Source organism: Bidens hawaiensis, unplaced genomic scaffold (assembly GCF_021521415.1).
Source record: "Bidens hawaiensis isolate Kalapana, Puna unplaced genomic scaffold, B.hawaiensis_p1.1 tig00011436_1, whole genome shotgun sequence".
In the NCBI taxonomy this organism is placed as follows: Eukaryota; Viridiplantae; Streptophyta; class Magnoliopsida; order Asterales; family Asteraceae; genus Bidens; species Bidens hawaiensis.
The window spans coordinates 68,369-83,005 of NW_027491890.1; the positions used below are offsets into that span (position 1 = coordinate 68,369).

The window sequence follows — 14,637 nt, forward strand, 5'->3', positions numbered from 1 at the left end:
ACCCTATTATAAGTTTATAACTTTGATATTGATAGGATTTACATGATACGATAATGATAATGGTAATATATAGAATTTTCAGATTAACCGGATTATTTGTGGTTTCTCTCTATAATTTTGAGAATTTTCACAACACAAAACAACAAAAGCCTTGTACCATGTACGAAACATCAAAACCTATATTGTACCGTTCAACGTGTCACATTATTAACTTTTGCAAGCAGTGGTCACAAGTCACAACATTTACTAGCATTCTGAACCGTGGCAGTACAGTTCGTTTTTTCCTCGTCTAGTCATTTTCTGATTTTTTATTTCTTTTGTATAATACATTAAATTTCTTTATTTGTTTTTTATTATTACATAGCTAATTATAATTAATTGTGAATTAAGTTATATATAACTTTTTAGGCTGTATGTATATGTATTTATATATAACATATATTTATAGCTAAATATATGGTAGATGTTACCGAAAGCCAGCTCTGAAATATATAAAAATTTATATAAGCAACATGCGACTCGCATATGAAAAATGATGCATGTATGTGCTCTACATCTCGGTTTTAGATCGTTTTTCCATGGTGTGCTTCTCGCTTTTACCAAGCTAACTTGTATCAAAACCGTCAACCATAAAAATGAATACAAGTGCTCGTACCGATATTGTTAAGTTGGTATTTGTGCAACTATGCTCGTTATACAAGGTGTTTGAGAAAAAAATGTGTTACATAATTTATCAATATGTGGCATGCTCAGTTCGTTCCCTATCCGTTCGTCCGGACTCGTGACTGGCTCGGGCTACCTTTAACCAACGGGGGCCGCGTATGGAGTACCCGGCGTTAATAGTAATCAAGTTTTAATGTATATTAAAAATCTTAACGCTTTTTCCAACTCTAAAAACCATTTAAATTCAAATATTTCATAACGATTAAAATATGTTTTTATTAGCAAAATTTTGTTAAAAAAAACAAGGAAACCTGTAGTAAGCGCATTCCCAGCCCATTCCCTACCGTATATTCATATATATCATATAATTACACTAAAAATCATTGCATTTTGTCTCTCCTGTTTAATTAAATAATGTATTTTATACCTTTATCATTGTATTTTCTCTATCTGTACTCACAACCACTTTCAAACAATATTAAAAATTTATACGGTATGTACAGTGAATCTCCAAATTTAACTTTCTCATAATAACATTTTCCATCTCCTATACTCACAACCACTCATAACCATACAATATAATTTACAAATTTCCCTCATATTATTTTAGGGAACGAACTGAGAATGCTCTAAGTAGCAAGAAGCCCATGTAAAAAAAAAAACTATAATCCTACCATCAAAATAAGTGTGTAATTCTTGAAGCATAACCTACAAATAATCAAGTTTTAAGTTATCATACAACTAGTTCAATTATCATGTTGTGTTATGACTTATGAGTGTACTCATCTCATCAAAAACTCATTTAATAGAAATAAACGTAATATATAATAATAAAATCAAAACATTTAGTTTTCAATGTCATGGGTAATCGAAAAAAGTACTAATTTCGCTTTTTAACACAACTCTATTTTCAGTAAACATATTATTTTTTTCTAAAAGTATTAACATACATAAAACACAAACTTTAAATTTCTAGTATTCGTTGTCGTTGAATAGTCGAAGTGTATAATTAAAATTCGTTGAAGTTATCGATACAACTACACAAAAAAGCCTCAGTTCCAGCACAAAATTCCGAAACTGATATCGTGCATGTTTAAAAGCGACTCGATTTGTTTAAAAGCGTGCAACAAGTGCGAGGCACAACTTAAGGGTGTTTGGGTGAGCTTTTGTAAATTGTTTATTTTTTTAAGCAAATAATTCAATTGGAAAATCTCAATTTTGAAGCTTTTGAAAATGACTTGTTTGCTTTTTGAAAAAGAAAAAAAACAAATTAGTCATTTTCAAAAGCTTAGTCAAACGCCCATCATGCATCGACAACTAAGGACACGTTTGACTAAGCTTTTAAAACTTGCTAATATGTTTTTTTAAAAAATCTAATAAGCATGTTTGGGAATCACAAAAGCACTTCTCGTTTTCGGTTTTTGTTGTGGGTTAAAAAACTGTCTTTTAGAAGTAACAAATTCTGGTGTTTTGTTTTGCAAATGGAATACCAAATTACAAATATGACAATTATTCCATTATCTGTAAAACTTGTAAATATATAAGAGTATTCATTTTAGGCATTTTACATATTTTTTGGCTTTTTCAAATCACAAAAGTTAATTTAAACATTTTTTTTAATAAAAAAAACCGCTTTTGAAAAAGCATAAGTAAATTAACGTATTTACCAACATAACTTTTGTAGTTAAATAAGCTTAGCTAAATACCTACTACATATTCCAACGTATATATAAATGGGGTGTTTGAGATTCCTTTTATGCCTCTTTATAACTTATTTTAAGTCATATGTTATAAGTTATTAAGTTATAACTTATAACTTATACACTCAAAAGACCTAGTTTTCCTAAACACTTTTATAAATTATAAGCTAAAAATTTTTTGGGGTGTTTTATAAGAAAAGATAATAAGATGTGGATCAGAGAGAGAGAGAGGGAGTAGAAGATAGAAGATATTAGGGGTGTTCACGGTTCGGTTTCAAACCGTGAAACCGTTCAAACCGGTCATCGGTTTGGTTTCACGGTCGGTTTTTTTACTTATCTTTCGATCGGTCGGTTTCAATATTTTCAAACCGTATCAAACGGTTTGGTTTGCGGTTTATACCGAAAACCAACCGCATAAAACCGGACCGGACCATAAGAATTAACTATACTAAATTTTTTGAAATATTTCATATTATTAGGCATAATTAAAAATAAATTTGATTTGACTCTATTCAAATCAAAGTATATTAAAAGTGGAATCAGTTTCATATCCTCATATCTCAACACAGCAAAGCAAACCGACCCTTTCTGTATTTCCTAAATTCTAAATTTTTTACCTTAAAAATTATTTTCTACCAGTGTAATATCATGGTAATCTAATGTTAATTGTCTAAAGGAATTTTTACATATTTCTTCTTGCTAAATACCTTTAATTACATATATCCCCAACCCCAAAAATCAATTACATATTTCCCCTTTTTATATGTGTTAGAAAGGGGAAATATGTAATTATTTTTTTAGTTTTGGGGAAATATGTAATTAAGGATGTCAGGGAGGGGAAATATGTAAATGCCCCTTGTCTAAAAGCAAGACGTTTCCAAGTTCATGTTCAAATCGGTTATGTACCTTGGTTTCCTTAACGTTTCAGCTAAAATCGCTTATTTTAGACATCTCGTTTAAAAGCCAAACGAGCCCAAACCGTGAAACCAAACCGTTTCTGACGGTTTGGTTTGGTTTAAGAGTTTTACGGTTTGGTTTTGGTTTACAAAATAAAAAACCGTAACCAACGGTTTGGTTTACGGTTTAACCTAAAAACCGCGAAAACTGGACCGTGAAAATCCCTGGAAGATATATATTAGATGGGGTGTTATTGTAAGGGCAGATGGCAAGTGACATTAAAAAGATGATCAAAGTAGATAAAATACACCCCAAAAACACCTACACTTCAAGCAAAACCATTGAATCCCTGAAAAAAGCCTTTCATCTTCTTCTTCTGGTTCTCCTTTGCTTTCATCCTTCATTCTCACCGTCGCCACCAAATTACGCCATCCACTACCAGATCTGGAGTCGTATATTCATTCTCACTTGAGCTTCCGTTTATAAGTAAACCCCCAAAGCCATCACATTCGCTAATTCATCTCTGTACTTGTAAACCTCCATGATTCCGGCGGTTGAAACCTCGATCGAAACTCAGGTCACGATTTGATACCATTATTTGTTTAATTTTCAAGAAGATTTTAGTTGTAATGAATACCCTAGATTAATTTAATTACACTTTTAAATGTTTAATTAAACAAACAGAAATTAATTTTATACTTTACTTTGATAAATTACAACAAATCTATATAGGATTGGTTCATCTACAAATGTTTTTGACTTCCAACTATTTGGCATGTTTTTTTAATCACCTTTTCTCATATCATGTTTCTTTTGTACAGTATATTTGGAGTTTCATATGCGCGAATGTTGGAAATGATGCCGGTCATATATATCACAACGCAAGTGAGTTTATGTTGGAATATCACAACGCAGATGAGTTTATGTTGGAATTGGTGGTCTCGGAACGAATACCCTTTCAAAATACATCTTGTGTCCATGTATGCGTAGATTGATCTAGGATCACAACCAATTGACACCTTGTGTGGTCTGAAAAGAACAATTTTTTTTTTCATTGAAAAACGAGAGATAGCCCTTGGCGTGATACAACGTAAGAACACTCTGATCATATATAATGAACTGTAGCAAACATCCTTCTTTTTCATCCTGAACAAAACACTTCAACTTCGACATGTAGTAGTTCTTTGGCGTGTATTTAAACCAAAGATATCCTTAACTTCTCAGATATTCCCTTGCAGGGCCATTAAAAATTTTACCTAACTTTGTATCCTCATGGTTTGAAAAGAGGCAATTCTTTCTTTCCAGACACACCCATTGCACTGACGGATAGTGTAATAGTTTGAACTAGGGATGCCGGAGAAAGGTGTCAGACAACCCGTCGGAAATGATTGATATAATTTCTTGTGGTTCCTAGGTAGGCACGCCCATTGCACTGACCAATACTGTAATAGTTTGAACTATGGATGCCGAAGAAAGGTGTCAAACAACCCGCATAAGTGATTGATATTATTTTTTATGGTTCCTATGTTTATTATTACAATGATTATATGATATATATAATTATGATAATAAAAGCTTGTAGACACTTAGTTATGCTTTTTATACACTTTCATCTGATAACGTAACAATATCAATTAAATCTATTATCTTTAACCAATGTATCACGAGGGTACTTTTGTAAATTTATAATTATAAATTTATTATTTTATCTCTTTCGTATATTTTGTCCTTCGAAATGGAACATGACGACCTTTGAAATTCTTATAGCATGACACTACATGGGTTCTAGCAGGTTTGAATTTGTGCTTAACATGTTTCGTGTCTTAAACATGTCGACATGTTTCGTGTGCTAATTAAGACTTTTATAATCATTTTGAAGCTTTTTGTTTGATTACACATGTATTATTCATTGTGTTTAGAGCTGGCAATTTATACACGAGACACGAATACACGACACGTACCTACATGATTTTAACAGGTAACAGGTAAGGCCTTAACAGGTTTCGTGTACTAAACAGGTAGACACGAAATTACCTGTTAATTTTCGTGTCTAAACAGGTATAACCTGTTAGATACCTGTTAATACCTGTTTATTTTTAAAATTAAATAAATATATATATAATATATATAGTTATATAACTCATTTTATCCCTAACCCTAATCCTTCCTTACAACTTACAGCCGTCACGCACACTCAATCTCTCATTATCCTCACGGCCAGCCATCACCAAAACCCGTCGCCGGCCGTCCCTCTCACGCCGGCCATAACCCGTCTCCGCCATACTCTCCCCGGCCTCCACCGTCACCGCCATACTCTATCCGGCCTCCACCGTCGTGTCCAGCCGTCCATACTCTCTCAGCCTCCAATTTCGTTCATCTTCTGTTATTGGTAAGTTATTCTGTTATTGTTTTGTTCCGTGTTCATTCTTCAGTTCCATTGACCAAAAATCAATTATTATGTGTTTCTTGATTTTTGTTTTTAAAAAACTTTATCTAATACATTTTTTTTCTAGTTCCAGTTGAACAAAAAACAATTATTATGTGTGGTATCTGTTGATTATTTGTATTTGTATATTTATTTTATTTAGATTCTAAATTAATATGAACTGCAAACAGGGAAGTTCTTTTTAGGGTTGTTGATATGCTAAATTGTGTGTTGCTCTTGATAAGGTTTGTGTAATTTATTTCATTATCTGAGCAATTAACGAGAACGGGAACAGAAACACATTATAAGAACTCGTATTACTCTTTAGGGCTGTTATTGTTTTTTACCAAAGGGTTTGTCAATTTGGGTAAAATATAAAATCCATCTTTAGGGCTGTTTTAGTTTAATTATTTTACTTATTTGGTTTTGAACTTTTGATTATAAAATCCATCTTTAGGGTTGTTTTAGTTTAATTATTCACTTATTTGGTTTTTGAACTTTTGATTGCTCACATTTGTTAGTATTTACTATTAGGTAAATTATGAGTGACCCACAAAAGAAGGTGGAAAAGGCGAAGGATAAGAAAGCCAAAACAACGGTATGTTTGTTTATTTGACTATACTTATTTTGGTTCAAGTTTGGTTTTATTTTTGTGTAACTTTATGTATTTTTTTCTTTAATCATTTTAGACGGGGAGTGATTCTATCCAAATTGATTTAGAAGATGACTTCTCGATGGATATGGATGTTGATGATGAGGTTCACTTGGTGGCTCACTGAAGATAATGTCGCTTGACATTAGTTGTGAATCAAATGCTTCAAACTCGGTGAACAATCCTAAGGTACCAACTCCAAATGCTTCAAGTAGTGTTGCTCACTAAAAACAATGAACAATTCTAAGGTACCTCACTCTAAAACTTTCTAATAATGTACTTGATAAAACTATATGAATATGTCCAATTGTCCATGATTAATATGACTAACTGACTATACTTATTTTGTGTGTAGGTTTGATTGCTTGGAATTGAAGATTCGAGAAGAAAGACCAATTGAAACTTTGAAGCTTGGAACCTGATATTGTTTTCAATATGTTTTGATTAGAATTCTATGTGTTTTTTGTCTTAAATTTGTTAAGGAGCATGGATTTATGTTTTAGTTTAAGACTTTTATGAACTTTCGTCGACTTTTGTTTCGCTAAAAGGTTGTCAAATATGCGTTTCTAAACAGTTATTATCGTGTATTATCGTGTATACCAGGTATTAGCAGGTTCGTGTTCGTGTTTGGGTTACAGGTACACGTTAAGTTTTCGTGTCGTGTACGGGTATACACGATATGACAGCCCTAATTGTGTTTTTAAGTAGGTTTCTTAACAGGTATTAACATGTTAACATGTTACTAAACAGGTTCGTGTTAGGAAAAAATTACATGATTGGTTATCGTGCCGTAATCGTGTTTAATGCCACGAATCATCGTGTCTTATTTGTTGGTATCATACGCTCATCGCACAGACTTATTGGCAATAATAAGTCTTGCCCAAAGGATGTAAACCTGGGGAGGGGGGGGGGGGGGGGGTTGATAAGAGTTTTGAGGTTCATTTGACAAGTAAATGAATAGATTTTGGTTATAATTTACCTTTTTTAACTTTTGAAGAATCAGCCAACATAAATGGGTTGAGCTAGTCAAATCACTTAAAAGGTCAGCAACGTAAAAAGTATTATCGCAATGAAAGCTTTAGGATCGACAAAAGTTTCATAGAAAGTTCAAAACTAGTGGCATGTTAAAAATAAAGTACACCACTGAAATCGGTTTCTATCATACCGGGTTCAAACTGATTCGAGTTGAGGTACTGGTTCTGTTTTGCATCTCTGCCAATTATTGTAACGTATAAGCACATTTGGGAATGGCACGATACCGGTATATATTGTCCCGCTTTGGTACCACATTCGGATTCAAACACATACAATGTTAGAAAACATGAACACACAAATTCAAACATGCATACAAATTGATGTTTTAAGTATCCACAAAGCATTCATTATTAACACCACCATAAATGAATGAAATTAAAAGGATAGTCCACAAAGCATTATTGACTAAATCACTAAAAACTAAAACCAAGAGCCATGGAATTCATACAAAATTAACCCAAATTAAAATCATCAACAAACTTTAATTAGCACTTGTTAACCGTCAACTTCCAACTATTTTGGAATCCTCCCCCTACATCACACTCCTTAATTGGATGCTAGCACACGATTGCTTTGATTGGCTTTGGACGGTTCTTTGGTCTCAACGCGTCACACAAACAGGATGTGTGCAAACAACTCCTGTTGTGATGATAAAGAGTATTCCCTTTATGTAGAATACCTTAAAAACATCACCTGTTTGCTGAAGATGCACATGCATCATAACGCCATATTGGCATCTTTCTTCATGTCAACATTAAATCTTAGTGTGGGTATAAAGCAATATGACGCAAAGGCGTGTTACTAGTTAAAGTAACTAGCCTAAATGAGAAACGAGTTTTAGAAGATACTAATCGAATGAAGATACAGAAAATCACCACTCAACCTAATCTAGATTCCAGAGAACACCGTTCAAGTTTGCTAACCTTGAACTAGCATTGGAAGATAACCCCTAAACTCATAATTCAATGAAATAAAATTAACACATTCTTTTTGTAAAACTCCTGCCATTTCCATCTTTTTCTACAGTTTATATAGGAAAAGAAATACGAACTAAAAATACCAAATGAAATTACCTAAAATAAAATAAATGTGGTAATTGAAAACATCGGAAAATAAGAACAACGTAGGTGCATGAAGCATCACACGTTAGCTGGAGTGGTGATGAACCCACAAGGACCCAACTAAGCTGACCCGATTGAATTCTACACGGCTAATGACCGAGTGGCTTGGAATTTGGGGTCGCAATGGCTATCACACTATGTATACAGATGTGTTACATACACTTTGAATGTATAGTGTATTTGTGTGTTTCTAGTGTGTGCAACTTATAGTTTTCAACTTAAAACTGATTTTACTATGACATTCCATTCTCCAGTAATCTTTATACCTAAAAAACTACTTTTATAATGAAATCCTTTTATTAACTGCTGCTAAACAGAACTTAATTTGTATGCAGAATAAGGAACATTAAAAAACACCAAATCATTGCCAAAATGATATTACACTATCTGCATTGAACTAACGAGTGGTTCGATTCAAACAAGATGTATGCAGTTGAAGATCAAAACCATCACCAACAAAAGTCTTACCATTATAATACAGACCAGCATAATACCAACGAGTTAAAATAAAATACGACTCACTATCGCTGCTTCAGCTAGCACACTCCTTCCAAAGGATTATTTACTTTCTTCATCAGCATTTTAATCATCTTTCCTGCAAAAACAAATTCACCGACACAAGCTAAGGTAAATATATAAATTTTCATATAAATTCAAACTTAACAAGTTGCAAAACAAATACACCATTTAATTAAAATATGAGTTGTAATTACTAAGATAAGGATGAGTAAATCGTACTTTGAAGGCCTCAGCTTCATTAACACCTTCATAGTTCCCTTGCTGCCCACCAAAGCTGCCCCTCTGCCCCGCCTGTGAAAAGTTTGAATTTTCCCCATATTGTGCTGAAGCTTGATTGCCACCACCATACCCCATTCCCTGCCCATAACTTCCACCACTTACCTGCCCGTAATTTCTACCACCACCTTGACCTTGTTGACCACCCGCACCTTGACCATTATTCCAGCCACCACCTTGACCATACTGTCCATCTGTGCCTTGCCCGTAATTCCCACCACCCATTTGTCCAGGCTGACCGCCTGCACCTTGCCCATAACCACCGCCGCCGCCGCCATATTGTCCACCTGCCCCTTGCCTGTAACCTCCACCTCTACCTTGATCATATTGCCCACCAGTCCCTTGCCTGTAACCTCCTTGGTTGTAACCTCCGCCACCTCCTTGGTTATAACCTCCACCACCTCCTTGGTTGTAGCCTCCACCAGACTGGGGAGTAAAATTACCACTCTGCCTTCTAAAATCCCTCCGCTCAGGCTGTGCATAGTTTCCCTGGTCCCTTTGAGGAAAAGTTCTCTGCTCACCTTGGTTGTAATTTGCCTGATTAGAAGACGGAGGGCCTCTTTCATAATTTCCCTGTCCTCCAGATGCATTATTCTGCTCAAACTGGCCTCTTGGTGGTCTGTTATATTCTCTGTTTCTATCATTATACCTTCCACTTTGTCTACCATATTGCACAGGTGGCGGTCTGGGTATGATTGTTCCATTAATATACTTGTCACCTCCATATTCTTTGTTTACAGGATCGATATAGGAATCAGGCAATACAAATACGACCCCGGGTATACCTGTTCATGAAAGCAAAAGCTTATAAACATCAGAATTCAACAGAAAACAGCATCAGTAATTGTAGACAGTAGAACAGAAAACATACTTTTAAACTGCTCTGAAACTTCCTCCGACACCTCAACCTGAAATCCTTGGTAAGTAGTTGTGCTACAAGCATAGATTTTCTTCTTTGCTTCCTCCACACTGCAATCATAAGATGTCAGTACAACAAAACTAAAACTCAGTTAAAAACCAAATTGACAACAACAAGCAATTTTAATTTAAACCCTAACAAAGTCAGATGTGAAAGGATTATAATATCTTAAGTTCTTAACAACTCATTGAAACACAGGTCACTATACCAAAGCCCTAACTTACAAATATAATAGTCAGTTTACATATACCCAGATCTGTTCCAACCCGAACCAAAACAACCTATTTTTTAAATTTACCCATTCCAACCCTAACCTGTTCTGACCCTAACATGTTTTGACCCATTACCAGTTCTGACCCGACCCGTTTGCAAATCCTAGATTAACATAAAGTAAACCCTAACAAAATCAGACGCAGAAGTATTATAGAATATTAAAAACTAATTAAAGCACATGTCATTATATGTCAAAAGCCTAATTTATATAAAGTAATTCAGAAAAATATCGCTTATCGTTCAAGGACCAATACTTGATATACCGGTTCCGCAGTGAGCTATCAAAAATTCTAATATCTAGCAGAATTTATACATATAGCAGTTTAAAACTAACAATTCAGTCTACTCTTCTACCATGAACAAATCAACCTTTTGCAACTTACAAAACACCAGCAATTGTGGCAGCAAGTAGGAAATGATAAAAAATTAAAGCACTAAAAATTGGCAATTAAGACTTAAAAACTTATATCTGAAAAATCAGTGAGACAGCAGCAAAATATCGATCAATATGGCGGTAACAAAATAACATGTAAACGAACTCTAATAACTTAGAAACTCGCTAAAGCACAATTCATCATATCAAAACCTTTCAGCATGCACAATATATTATACAAAAACAGAAATACAACCTTCCGAGGACTTTCGCAGCGGTTTGAACATAAGTTTCCACCATTTCTTCAGGAGACGGTTTAGGATCCTTGGGGAAATCCATAGTAATCAGCCAGTGATTGTAATCGCAGCCTTCGAATAGTATGGCATCCGGACTGATCTGATCTCCGTCCATATCATCGTTGTATCTGGACCTCGAGGAGATAGCTAGTGACGAAATGAATTGGAACGGATGACTGTTGCTGTGTTTCGGTCGAGTGACGTCATACCGGCTAGTGGTGGATGGAGAAGAAGAAGAAGACGGTGGCGTGATGGATGGTACGGCGGAAGAGAAGAGTTTGGAGTGGTTGAGGAGAGTGGAGGATAGAGCGAGTGATCGCCGGAGACGGAGAACGGTGGCCGCCATCAGTCTGCAAAACTAGGGTTTAGTATTTGGGGTTTAACTTGATTTGAGAAGGTTCTGTTTTTGTGCACGGTGTTTTTGAGTTTATTGCTCTTAAGGTCCCTGAAGTTTCAATCTTCTTCTTTTACTCCCTAGCAAGTCACTTGAACAAACACCAAACTAATCCCACAAGGGGCTTAGCTTAATATCTCAATCGAAAGTGGTATGAATGTATAGTTATGAGTCAGGACCGCTTTTACCTACAAAACTGAACACCGAAAGCTCGTTAAGAGAAGATGAGTAACCACCATCCGGCGTGAGAACTAGTATGGTAAGTGGTGGAGTAATTTTTTTTAGAGAATTAGGGTTGTAAATCCTTTTACCTTTGATCCTCTTTGAGTATCTTAGCCGAAGGGAAGGAGAATGATTGGGCAGTTGTCACTCTCAAGTCTCAATGGAACCTTCCAATCTTATGGCTGAGCATGGCAATGATTCTTGATCGGACGGACTGCTGGCATACAGAGATATTCGTTGCTGGCAGGTACAACGTTGGCCTATTATGATTGGTCTGTCGTGGGCATATATGATGGGGATCTCTACCTGTGATTGGTCTCTCCCTTCATTGTCACGCGTTGTCCTACCTTTTAAGAATAACATATCTTGCGCTTAACTCTTAGAGTTAATAAGTGTGAGGTATGTTTTCCGCGGAAGTTATATCTTTTATGCATATGGCCCTCCACTTTGCGAGTGATTGGCTTCGCTAATCGCCTTATAGTGTTATGCGGATGATTTGGTATCTTACCTCCACATCAGTCATCCAAAATATATGTTTAAATCATTACAACTACACTTCATAACCACGTTGTAACATCCTAAAATATTATAACGTTAAATAAAGAAAGTTACGTTTAAGTGATTTCGCGTTATTAACAAATTAATATCGAGTAAGGAACGGATCATGGACTTAGATTAATTAAGATGGATTAAAGGGAATGGGCCTTAGGTCCATGGGCTTTAAGGGATATAAATATCCCCTAAACCAACCTAAAACCCTAAACCCTCATTTCTTTCCATCCTAATCTCTACACACTCAAAAACACACACATCCTTCACCATATTACGGCCGAGAGAGAGAGAGACGAGAGGAATTTGAGACCAAACGGACGCTAGCTTGTAGTAGATCTTTACCACACGAGCTATATACAAGATCTAGAGTTCATAACCAAGCTTAACGAAATCCAAACGAGCACTAAAGGTACGTCTTTTACCTTAAAGATTACGTTTTTATTAACATTTTACCTTGAAACTTAGAGCAGAGATAGATCGAGTGTAAACAAAATGTAAAGTTATAAACTTGATGTTAAAACGAACCGAACGAACCCAAGAACATAAACGGCTCGTTAAAATGGAACCCTAAGATCTAGTGTTAAACGTTCTAGCTTAAAGGTCCAAACTTTACACTTATCCGAGTCAAGTCTTGTCCGAGGTTGGCTATGGGAATGTTTACGAGGACGGTTAAAAGGTTTATACGTTGAAATATAGCCGATTAGCGGAGTTAAAACCAAACCAGTGGCCGTCACTGGATAACTTCGCTGTAAGCAGGTTCATGGTAGGCAACTTCGCCTGCAAAGCTAAGTTCGCTGGATGATAACTTCGCCTAGCAACAACTTCGCCTGGCATATGTTCGCTTAGGGTTAACTTCGGCGAACACTAACTTCGCCTAATACAAGTTCGCTGATGATAAGTTCGCATGACGTTAAGTTCGCTTACAATAAGTTCGCTTAATGTTAAGTTCGCTTAATGATAAGTTCGCCGGAGTTAGCAAATTAGAAAATAAATTAAAAACCTAATGGAAAATGTGTTAAGATAGTTAATGTAAATAAAATTTTTCCAAGCTGACCTGGCAGCTCGACCCCAGCCAGGGGCTCTGCCCCTTGGACCCTGCTAGGGGCTGCCGCCCCTAGACCCCGCTGCCAGGGGCGCTGCCCCCGGACCCCCGTTCGTTGTGGGTAGTAGCTAAGACTAGAAAGATGATATGAGTAGTGATAGTTAATTGATACGTGTACTTATTATACAGTCAGCCGTGCACAACTGAAGAAGTGGATTACCATTAACGGTGAACGTAACCGCATTCAGGTGAGTTTCTAGCCCCATTTATGTGTTATGTTTTCGGGGCTGTGTGCATACTCAATATGTTTGTTAATACGCTTATCCTAAGAGATAAGTGTATGCCTTATGTGAATAATGTGAAATGTCTGAATGATTGCTTGATGGTACGTGAACGATCTTCGGATATTGCACGTACTGTCAGGTTGTAACGTTATATATAAGGTAAGTATGATATGTATGCTTATGTGTATGAACGTGATAAAGTTAATAAAAGGAGGAAAGGATGGTTGTATGGTTACGAAAAGGGTACCGAGCCCTAATAATACTCGAGGTATGATGTATGGTTGTATGGTAACGAAGAGGGAATCGAACCCTACTAATATTCGAGAACTAGGGAACCGAACCCTACTAATATTCGAGGAAAGAGGGTACCGAGCCCTAATAATACTCGAGGAAGGAGGGGACCGAGCCCTAATAATACTCGAGGAAGGAGGGTACCGAGCCCTAATAATACTCGAGGAATGTAGGGCGTAATGCTCTTTATAACGTAAGATATGAAAGCAAGTTAGTACAAAAGAAAGTATGAAAGTGTGAATGAAAGAATATAAGTTTGTGTGTATTGTATAATGTATGATTAACTAGAACTCACTCAGCGTAGCTGACTTTTAGTATGCACGCAGGTGAGTAGGATGAGGCAGCTCGCTTGAGGGGACACGTGGCGTTGAATAAGAGACTGGCATCGGAAGGCTCATAGCGTGTTATGTTTTAATTACTTAGTTTTCGAAAGACAAGTTGGTTGTTTAAGACAAGTTTTGAATTGTTATGAAATGTTTTATTAAAGTTTTTATATTCCGCGAATGTTTTTAATTAACTCTGATATTAGAACTGTGTTTATGAGTAAATCCAACACGAAAGTAGGGCTACCGGTAACGGGGCCTTACACACGTGTTTATTTTGTTTGTTAAGAGCATATGTTAGGAGGTTGTTTAGTAGCTTTATGGACACTAACATGGAAAAAGGAAGATCAAACATAAAAGAGAAGGGCGGTAAGAGAGGA

General features: G+C 35.8%; 1 protein-coding gene across 2 annotated transcripts; it reads right to left on the bottom strand.

The window, feature by feature from the left end:
• Positions 1-8,708: 8,708 nt before the first annotated feature.
• On the bottom strand, positions 8,709-11,614 carry LOC143537902 (uncharacterized). 2 transcript variants are annotated; one of them, XM_077031568.1, is made up of 5 exons: positions 11,110-11,614; positions 10,160-10,257; positions 9,681-10,073; positions 9,232-9,641; positions 8,709-9,088 (listed from the first exon to the last, which is right to left on the bottom strand). In XM_077031568.1, the coding sequence occupies exons 1-5, from the start codon at positions 11,493-11,495 to the stop codon at positions 9,080-9,082; spliced, it is 1,296 nt and encodes a 431-aa protein (XP_076887683.1). In that variant the 5' UTR covers positions 11,496-11,614; the 3' UTR covers positions 8,709-9,079. The 2 variants fall into 2 exon arrangements, with proteins under 2 accessions (XP_076887683.1, XP_076887681.1); XM_077031566.1 differs by having other exon boundaries at positions 9,232-10,073.
• Positions 11,615-14,637: the final 3,023 nt, after the last annotated feature.

Excerpts from the sequence above, each read along its gene's own strand:
- LOC143537902 (XM_077031566.1), bottom strand. The coding sequence starts at position 11,495 with ATGGCGGCCACCGTTCTCCGTCTCCGGCGATCACTCGCTCTATCCTCC. Across the intron at positions 10,258-11,109 it reads GCTGCGAAAGTCCTCGGAAG|TGTGGAGGAAGCAAAGAAGA; the intron begins GTTGTATTTCTG and ends TTATGATTGCAG. Across the intron at positions 10,074-10,159 it reads AGTTTCAGAGCAGTTTAAAA|GTATACCCGGGGTCGTATTT; the intron begins GTATGTTTTCTG and ends TTTCATGAACAG.